Source organism: Lolium perenne, chromosome 2, assembly GCF_019359855.2.
Source record: "Lolium perenne isolate Kyuss_39 chromosome 2, Kyuss_2.0, whole genome shotgun sequence".
In the NCBI taxonomy this organism is placed as follows: domain Eukaryota; kingdom Viridiplantae; phylum Streptophyta; class Magnoliopsida; order Poales; family Poaceae; genus Lolium; species Lolium perenne.
Window position 1 is genome coordinate 188,641,203 of NC_067245.2, and position 10,119 is coordinate 188,651,321.

Here is a 10,119-nt window from a genome sequence, read left to right on the forward strand (position 1 = left end):
TATTAATAACTAGCTGGGTGGCCCGCGCATTTGCGCGCCTAGTTTCCAAGAATGATTATGTTTGAAATGTTTTCTCCGCTGGCTATATTTTCGTGCACTCAACATCTTATTCGATATAATTCATTACTAATTACATGTCATGCAAAAAAGAACGTTGTCCTTTCTTCATATCGCATGTGAATGCGGAAATACAATTCAAAACCACATACAAAGTTTTTCATTTATCTTTATATTTCTCTAGGGACTTATTTCTTATTTGTTGGCTTCTAACATAATTCAAAGTCGTAGGTTTGTCTGAAACAAATATTTATAGCATTCACCGGATTATAGCAAACTATATCTGTATCTACAATGCCAAATTGATATTATATGAAATAAATATACTGTATGGGAATAACCAAATTTATGCCCTCCGATTCATATTACTGGTCGCTAATATGGATGTATCTAAAACGAAAATATGTTAATACAAAAATATTAGATAGAATTAATATGGATTAGAGGGGTAGTAGATATTAAGTTTTTTCTACAAACTCTGTAAAACTTAATCTTATTTGACTTTATACATACATAGAATTTTGATTATTTTAAAGTGGGGGCACGTATAAGTATACTACAAAAAATAGTGAATAGATTAATGTAATGGAGTGTGGTGGTTCTTTCATAGATGCATACACAGCTTTTGCATAAGCATGCCTTCGGAGAAAGTTTAGATGCAAATACATTAGGCCGGGGAAATAATCTGTCTCTATCGAATTCATGCATTGTGTACTTTGAACAATTCATGTAAAGTCATGTTTGGAACAAAGAAAAAAGATAGGGATTTGGATGATATGGTTTCTATAAGAAAAATGTTGTTCTGCCATTTGGAACAAAGGAACATGAATCTAAGATTTCTCTGAAATTCCTATGATATGGGCTATGCCGAATAAATTGTGGAGGAAAACCAATATCAGATCCTAAGTACTGTTTTCACCTCTTTCTATCTATACTTCTTACACTGATTCCTGTAGCGTGTCTTGCCCTTATGTTGTGTGGTTCTGGTTCGTTCCAGATCCTTGCTGGTACTGTCCGAGTTCTTGGAGACTCTGTTTTTTGGTAACGTTGGCTCTTCGCACCATGGCCGCATTAAAATTTAATAGTAAAGATAAACACCGGCATCTGGTCCGTCGAACTCCTGCACTGCTAGCGTGCACGGTGTGATAAGACAACAATAAAGCCCCAGCTGATGGAAACTGCGGTGGCACAATGGATCGCCAGATCATGTAATGTTGTCCAATGTCGCACCTCTTTTTGCCCCCTTGGGCCGCTATCCAGACTTGAGACACCATTGCTACCTTGAGGTACTGCTACCTTGAGGTACGCTCATGAGCTTGTGTTCGTTAGTAGCTCTGATGGTGCAAGATTGCAGCTGGTCTCCTCCAGCTAGCTTCATCGGCTGCACAACTTCTGATGCGTGCTCCTGAAACAAAATATCAGTTCGTAACTAAACTTGGCCGCGCACGAATTTTGACTCCCAACCTTGAGTACTTACTAATTCGCCAAACTCGGTGCGGATCCGGTATGCACGCGGTGGCAGGCCGGTGGAGGCACAGCAGCCGGCTAGGAGGTTGGTGAAGTTGAAGGGCTGCCGTAGCTCATGAGAATCGTCTCTCTGTGCATGCCTACCTGTCCCAGCCGTCGAACATACTATAGGGGTCGTTCTTGGCGTCGCCCAGGCAGTCCGCGTGGCTAGTTTAGCCATAGTAGACCATCAGAGCAGCATTGATCCTCGAGAAGGTGTCATTGCTCGATGTTGGGTGGTTGACCGCATGATAGATCTGAGACTGAAATCGGTCAATCAGTCAAACAAACATGTCATTTACACATCTTATGATAGTATATATATAGAAAGAGACACAAACCACTTGGACAGGATAAGCACGAAAGGGAGTGAGGAAGCCGGACTCCGTCGGATAGTCGTCATTTTTTTTTCGATAAAGGATGCTTTATTACTTTTTGGGAAAGCAATTACATCCAGCCAACCAGGATGCACACAACCGTTTTTGAGTCTCAAGTTCAAAAAAGGAAAATGCTTCAGTTCCTCCGGAGGCTCCGTCTCGCGCGTCCTCCGGATCGCGCGTCGTCCGATCTGATCGATCGCTTGGTCATAAGCTTGCCACGTCCGCGCTCCTCCCAGTACCTTATCTCTCCACGCGTCTCGCCCAGTACCACACGTTTCTTATCTCCTTCCACCTCCACCGCTTCACCATCCCCAATCGAGACAGAGCTCCACTGCGCATAGCTCTACCGATGTTCCTCGCCACCATACCACAAGCTCGCCCCGCCTCTACGCTCGAGCTCGCCCCGCCGCCGGCCTCGAGCTCCCTCTGCTGTCGATCTCGAGCAGGTCCTGCGAGGTCTCTATGTCTCCTACCTCCAGCGACCCGGAACTGCTACTGAAAGCCGGCGAGCTCCATTAAGCTTGGGAGCGTGCAAGGCCTGCAGAGTGGCCGCGTGTCGCCAGATTCTGCAAGTGGTGCTGGCGGCGGTGCTGGTGGGAGGCGCTGCTCCCATAGGTGGCCGCACCTGCTACCACGCTTGTCCGTCGATGCTCCAAGGGGTGGCCGGACCTGCTCCCACGGGGTGGAGGCGTCGCTGCTGCAGCGCGTCGCGGCGCTCCAAAGGGCGGGCACCGGAGCTGCAAGCCCCCCGCCCCCAGAGCTGCAATGGGTGGCCGGCAGTGCTGCCAATGCCGGCTGCTTGTGCTACAAACATTGACCGACGGAGCTACATATGGAGTGTATCGTTGCTGCTAGTGGGCTGTTGTCGGGGGGAAGACCCCGGATAGGGCAATGGACGCGGAGCAGCCGGCTGGCCACTGGCCGGCTCGCGGCAAAGGCCGGCTGAGGAGCAGCCGGCTGGCGCCGTGGCCGGCTGGTCCGGAAGCCGGCTGGCTCTAGGTCCTAGCCGGCCCAGCTACAGCATTGGTGGCCGCAGCCAGGCCGACTAGGACCTAGAGCCAGCCGGCTTCCGGACCAGCCGGCCACGGCGCCAGCCGGCTGCTCCTCAGCCGGCCTTTGCCGCGAGCCGGCCAGTGGCCAGCCGGCTGCTCCGCGTCCATTGCCCTATCCGGGGTCTTCCCCCCGACATTAGCCCCCGAAGCTGGCAAGGTCCTGCGTTTAGAAGGACCTAGGCAGGTTTTCCTGGCTTCTTGAATATATTGGACGGCACTTGGAGGGGCCGACTGAGAATTTCCATTCAGCCGGCTGCGCCCTCATCCGGCTCGTTCCTGCCGGCTGCTTCTAGCCGGCCGCTTTTTACACTTGTACAATTTTTGCTTTCTCGCAAGATCTGATGGCGCCTCCGCCTTGCTGATGAATTTTGGCTCGAGTGGAACTTATTGTCCGGCTCCGGCTTGCGGCGCGCCGGAGTCTCCGCCGCCTCGGGTCCTGCGCCCGACTTGACTGGTCTGACGCCTGGCCTGGCGGTCGGTTCGTCTGGTCACATCAATGTTCCCCCGGATCCGGTGCGGTAGTGGGCGACGTGGTGTGGCCGTTTCCGATAACCGTTGTGGACGTGGGAGGAGTTACGGCGCAGTAAATCCGGGGACGTGGCCCACGACCGCCACTTGGAGGCCAACCGCCCGCGGCAGGAGGCTATAAATGCCGCGGGGGAGGCATCGAGGCGGCCACTTGCCACTTTCTTCCTCCTCGCGCTCCTGCCCCCATCGCTCTCCTCTGCGCGCTCGAGCTCGCTGTTGCTCCGGCGAACGCCTCCCGCTGGCGAACTCCGGCGGGCGAATCTCCACCGATCCGCCGCCGCCACTCCGTCAATCCGGCGCCACGGGGCCGCGCGTCTCGACGGAGCGTCCTCAGCCGCCGTTGTCGCCACCGCGGTCGCAAGGCTCTTCCTCGCCGTTTCGCCTTTCTTGGTCATCTTCTTCCTCAACCTCGACAATGGCGTCCCCCAGCGGATCGTGGAGGGGCTCCTACATGCGGGAGGACGACGTCGAACGACTGGTGCGCCTCCGGCGGATCCCGCAGTCGGTGATCACGCGGGTGCCCGGCGAGGAGGTGGAGCCCAAGCCGGAGCCCGGCGAGCGCGTCGTCTTCGGCGCGCACCTCGATCGCGGACTGGGCCTGCCGGCTTCGACGTTCTTCCGGCAGTTCCTCGACAACTTCGGCCTGCAGCCGCACCACCTGCCGGCCAACGCGTGCGTCCTGCAGATCCACTTCGCCGCATCCAACAATGTGGCGGAATATGAAGCGCTCATTCATGGGCTGAAGCTGGCCAAGGAGATTGGCGTGCGTCGCATACTCTGCTTCGGCGACTCCGACTTGGTCATACAGCAAGCATCTGGCGACTGGGACGCGAAGGACGCCAACATGGCCTCATACCGCTTCCATGTCCAGCAGCTATCCGGCTTCTTCGACGGCTGCGAATTCCACCATGTGCCACGAGCAAACAACGAAGCGGCTGATGCCTTATCCAAGATTGGCTCAACCCGGCAAGCCATTCCGCCGGGTATCGCCTTGGCGGTTCTCAAGAAGCCGTCCATCATACCGTCACCGGACTCGGATTCAATATTCGTGCCGGCTGACCCGGGGGCTGCTCAGCCGAACCCGGGGGCTTCATCGCCCAAGTCGGGGGCTAACAAGCCAAACCCGCCGGCTAGCATGCCGAACCCGGGGACTTCTCAGTCCAACCCGGGGGCTTCATCGCCAAACTCGGGGGCTAGCAAGCCGAACCCGCCGGCTAGCAAGCCGAACCCGGCGACCATGCAGTCGAATCCGGAAGCTCCCACGCAGGAGGCCCTGTTGGTCAGCGTATTCGAGATAAGATGCGTACCTTCATGGGCACAAGAATTCCTCTCCTACCTCACCGACGGTGTGCTGCCTGATGATAGAGTCCAGGCCAGGCAGATTGAGAGAAGGGCTAAGGCCTATACCATCATCAACCACCAGCTGTACAAACGCAGCGTAAGTGGGGTGTTCCAGCGGTGCGTCGAGCCAGCTGAAGGGATTGAACTCCTACGGGAAATCCATCAAGGAGAGTGCGGACATCACGCCTCATCCAGAGCCATAGTGGCCAAAGCCTTCCGGCACAGTTTTTACTGGCCGACTGCGCTCAGAGACGCAGAAGATTTGGTGAAGAAGTGCAACGGCTGTCAGCGCTTCGCAAAGCAAAGACACCAGCCAGCTTCCGCCTTGAAAACCATCCCCATCACATGGCCATTTGCCGTATGGGGCCTGGATATGGTGGGCCCGTTCAAAACAGCGCGAGGCGGCATGACACACCTCTTGGTGATGATTGACAAATTCACCAAGTGGATCGAAGCCAAGCCAATCAAGAAACTGGACGGGTCCACAGCCGTCACATTCCTCAAGGAAATCATTGTGAGATTCGGCTACCCCCACACCATCATCACCGACAACGGCACCAACTTCTCCCAAGGCATCTTCTCTCGCTATTGCGGGGAAATGGGGATCCGGATGGCCTTATCTTCTGTGGCACACCCAGAGTCCAACGGACAAGTGGAAAAGGCTAACGGCTTAGTCCTAGCCGGCATCCGGCCCCGGCTGGTGGAGCCGCTCGAGCGAGCAGCCGGCTGCTGGATTGAAGAACTGCCCAATGTGTTGTGGAGCCTGCGCACAACGACAAACCGCTCAGTCGGCTTCACACCATTTTTTCTCGTATACGGGGCCGAAGCCGTCTTGCCGACTGATATCGAGCATGACGCGTCAAGGATCAAGCTCTACACAGAAGCCGAAGCCAAAGAAGCTCGCGAAGATGGAGTTGACCTGGTCGAAGAGGCCCGGCTGCTGGCTGAGTCTAGATCTACTATCTACCAGCAAAGCCTCCGACGCTATCACAGCCGGAAGGTCCAGCCCTTAGCATTTCGAGAAGGAGACCTAGTGCTCCGGCTGATCCAGCGGACAGCCGGACAGCATAAACTGTCATCCCCATGGGAGGGTCCCTTCATCGTGAGCAAGGCAGTAGGCAATGATTCCTACTATCTCATAGATGCCCAAGAGGCTAAGAAAAACAAGCCGGACAAGGCTGACGAGGAGACTAAACGTCCCTGGAATGTCAGGTTACTCCGCCCATTTTACACATGAGAGCAGGAATGTATGTATCCCTTGTATCCCTTTTGTGAGTTATGAAAAAGCTTGTGCCAAGAGCGCCGTTTCCGACAAGTTTTTCGCGTACTTTACCTTGTTTCGCCAATTGGCTTGAACCCTCTCACGCGGTCGGCTCGATGCGTGATCCGGTTTCCGACAGCGGCTTCCGATCCAGCTACAGAGACCGCAACCCGGCTGTCCGGCGGGAGTAAGGCCTAGGGAGCCGGCACGCGAAAAACGACTAAGGGAAAGAGTAAAAGCGAGTTGACTTGCAACTTTTCATAAAAGTGCCGGATTGCCGAATTCAGCTCGTTCGACTGAAATACTGTCGGCCTCACCCAGTGGCCCGCTCTTGATCCGGCGACGGATCGCAAGTCGGACGTACGACCGGCAAGAGCACAGCCAAAGAGTGGGGCGGATGGGAAAAAGCGAACGAGTCGAAAGAAAGCAACTCGGCACACAAATGATTAACAAACACATTAAAGTGTGACATAATTAAAGGGCGATAATATTCATACATCTGCACCCGGCATCCCGGGGATTTAATAAATTGTCTTGGCAAAAGAACAACTGGAAAGCAGGAAATCTAAGCCGGAGGGGCATCAGCGGAGCCGGCTGCCGGGTCGTCCTCGGGCACGTCCTCCGCCTCCTCATCGTCCATGTAATCTCCATCGGATGGAGGAGGGTTCGGGTCCGCGACGAAGAGGGTCTTGTCGACGAAGTCGGCGATGGTGCTGGCTCGAGCAAGGCGGGCGGCCTTGTATTCGGCCGGGAGCTTGTCCTCCACGCCGGCTCGCCGGAACTCAAGCTGCCCCAGGTCCACCTCGTTGTACCAGGAGAGGACGAAGGACAGCGCCATGTCGGCACCGGCGCGCGTGGCCGACTCCTTCCAGTCGAGGAAGCGGTCCGGCACCCGCTCCATCGCGGAGATGAGGCCGGAGATATCTTGCGGCGCCGCCTCTTCAGGCCACAGCATGGGCACCAGCTCTTCAGCCGCCTTCCGAAGCTCCCAGCCGAGCTTGGTGATGGGCTCGATGCGGGCAGCCATGGACGCCAGGTGGTCCTCCATGGAGAAGTACTCCGAGCTGCCCTCGCCGGTCTCCCGCCTCCTGGAGTCGCGCGCGACGCCAACGGCTGCCAAAGCCGCGTCCTGCGTCTCCGGAAAGGCCGCTGCAAGAAGAAGAAGCAAGTCAGAAACCATTGAAGCCGAAATAAGCTGAAAAATGCAAATTTTCGAAGTCCTAAGCCAAAAGGAAAAGCCTGGCGGCAGCCGGCAAGAACCGACTGCCACCAGCCCGAAGATGAGGATAGCGAAGAAATCAGAAGTTTCTGCTGCCGGCTGCCAACGAAAGCCGGCAGCCGACAGCCGAAAGCCGGCAAAGGGAAAGGAACATAAAGATGCACTCACCCGCCAAGCCGCGATCAAGCGCGCTAAAATCGTCGGTCCAACGCTTGGCGGTAGCCGTCAGCTCTGTGGACTTGGCGGTGACCTCCTCCTGCAGCGCAAGCCGCTGCTTCTCCACCTCCGTCAGCCGCCGGCTCAGATCATCCACCTTCTCCTTCTCCGCCGTCCTGAGGGAGTTGAGCTCGGTGAGGTGGTTCTGCTCCGAGCGCAGCCGCGTCAGCTCCTGCTCAGCCAGCTTGAGCTTGCCGGCGGCGGATCGGCCCGCCTCCTCGCTCTCGGCGCACTGGGCGCGAGCGGCTCGGAGATCCGACTCCAGCTGCGGGACCTTGGCGGCTTCAACTGCGAGGCGGCCGGAAAGAAATGTCAGCCAACCAAGACTAGAAAGAAAATAAGATATCAAGTCGAAAGAAGCATAGAGCTTACCCTTGACGGCTTCCAGCTCGCGGGCCAAGTCGGCCCGGTCCAGCTTGGCCTTGTGGTAATGGGTGACGGCGCGATTATACAAAGTGGTGCGCCGGTCCATCACAGCCTAAGGAAAAGAAAAAGTTAGTCGATCAGGCGAAACCCGTGCCGGCTCCAAGCAGCCGGCCCATGCCTCGGAGGGCTACCAGGATAATAATCAGATCAAAAACAGATAAAGCTTACCTTGCCGGCTTCCTCCACCTTGGCAACGCTGGCCGCGGTCTCGGCAGCCCTGGCCTTGAGGTGGGCCTGCAGGCTGGAGAAGAACATCTCCACCGATGCTTGGCCGGGATTCCCCTCCCGGCTGGTCACCTCGTAGGAGTCGGCGCGGAGCCACGCCTGCTCCATGGTGGCAGCCGAGCCGAGGCTGGAGTCGGAGGCGGACGGCACTGCAGGCGGTGCGCCCTTGGCCACGTGCAGGCCTTGCGGTGACGCCGATGGGGTCCCCGTCCTCACCAACGCGCGCGAGTCGGCGCCCTCCATGCGCGCCGGCTCGTCTCTCGCCGGCTCCTGCTTGGCCGGTTCCTCTGTCGTCGGCTGCGGCGGCGGCGTCGCTCCGGGCGCAGCGGATGGCCCAGCCGGCCCAGTCATCTCCGGCGCCTGGGGCGCCCCCTCCGGGCTCTCGTCCAGCTCCACCACGCTGGGCCTGGTGCCGGCTCCGGCCGCAGGCGGCGACAGAGGAACCGGCCAGGCAGGAGCCGGCGAGAGACGAGCCGGCGCGCATGGAGGGCGCCGACTCGCGCGCGTTGGTGAGGACGGGGACCCCATCGGCGTCACCGCAAGGCCTGCACGTGGCCAAGGGCGCACTGCTTCTGCAGGTGCCGTCCGCCTCCGACTCCAGCCTCGGCTCGGCTGCCACCATGGAGCAGGCGTGGCTCCGCGCCGACTCCTACGAGGTGACCAGCCGGGAGGGGAATCCCGGCCAAGCATCGGTGGAGATGTTCTTCTCCAGCCTGCAGGCCCACCTCAAGGCCAGGGCTGCCGAGACCGCGGCCAGCGTTGCCAAGGTGGAGGAAGCCGGCAAGGTAAGCTTTATCTGTTTTTGATCTGATTATTATCCTGGTAGCCCTCCGAGGCATGGGCCGGCTGCTTGGAGCCGGCACGGGTTTCGCCTGATCGACTAACTTTTTCTTTTCCTTAGGCTGTGATGGACCGGCGCACCACTTTGTATAATCGCGCCGTCACCCATTACCACAAGGCCAAGCTGGACCGGGCCGACTTGGCCCGCGAGCTGGAAGCCGTCAAGGGTAAGCTCTATGCTTCTTTCGACTTGATATCTTATTTTCTTTCTAGTCTTGGTTGGCTGACATTTCTTTCCGGCCGCCTCGCAGTTGAAGCCGCCAAGGTCCCGCAGCTGGAGTCGGATCTCCGAGCCGCTCGCGCCCAGTGCGCCGAGAGCGAGGAGGCGGGCCGATCCGCCGCCGGCAAGCTCAAGCTGGCTGAGCAGGAGCTGACGCGGCTGCGCCTGCTGGAGCAGAACCACCTCACCGAGCTCAACTCCCTCAGGACGGCGGAGAAGGAGAAGGTGGATGATCTGAGCCGGCGGCTGACGGAGGTGGAGAAGCAGCGGCTTGCGCTGCAGGAGGAGGTCACCGCCAAGTCCACAGAGCTGCTGGATGGAATCAATCCGTTCATCTTCTTTTCTGCACCACATCTTCTTTCCTATCTTCTCACACCTCATAGGAAATCAATTTATCTCTATATTATTTGCTCTCTTAGTCTATCTGAATGTCTTATGTCTTCCTTCTACGTCAGCTTCAACCACCGCAGAAAACTCGATATGCAAGTCACCGCTGGTGCTGCTAGTGCAGCACAACCAGGTCAAGTTGTGTAGCTAATGCACAGACCAAAATCGGACGCAGAGAAAATCAAAGAAATAAATAGAAAACCAAAGAAACATATGGCACGGTTGCTACCACCACATCAGCTAATCGCCACCGCACTCTTGTGTTTACCGTGACAGCACCACCAATGCTGATTTGGTATGGGTTTTCCAGTTTGCAATCGTGGCCACTTCTATCCTTGGCCAGGGACTGCTGCTTCTTGCGCCTTGCCCTCCTTGGATCGGCGTAAGCCGCGCGGACGTAGTCCGCCTGGGCAGCCACCGGAGACGATGTTCTCGTGAGTTTCCCATGGTTGACGTCGTCC

The 10,119-nt window shown here is 56.8% G+C and overlaps 1 protein-coding gene across 1 annotated transcript; it reads left to right on the top strand.

The window, feature by feature from the left end:
• Nucleotides 1-8,693: 8,693 nt before the first annotated feature.
• On the top strand, nt 8,694-9,805 carry LOC127328990 (uncharacterized). The gene is made up of 3 exons (XM_051355541.1): nt 8,694-8,789; nt 9,113-9,218; nt 9,303-9,805. Exons 1-3 carry the CDS (start codon nt 8,694-8,696, stop codon nt 9,803-9,805), a joined length of 705 nt encoding a protein of 234 aa, XP_051211501.1.
• Nucleotides 9,806-10,119: the final 314 nt, after the last annotated feature.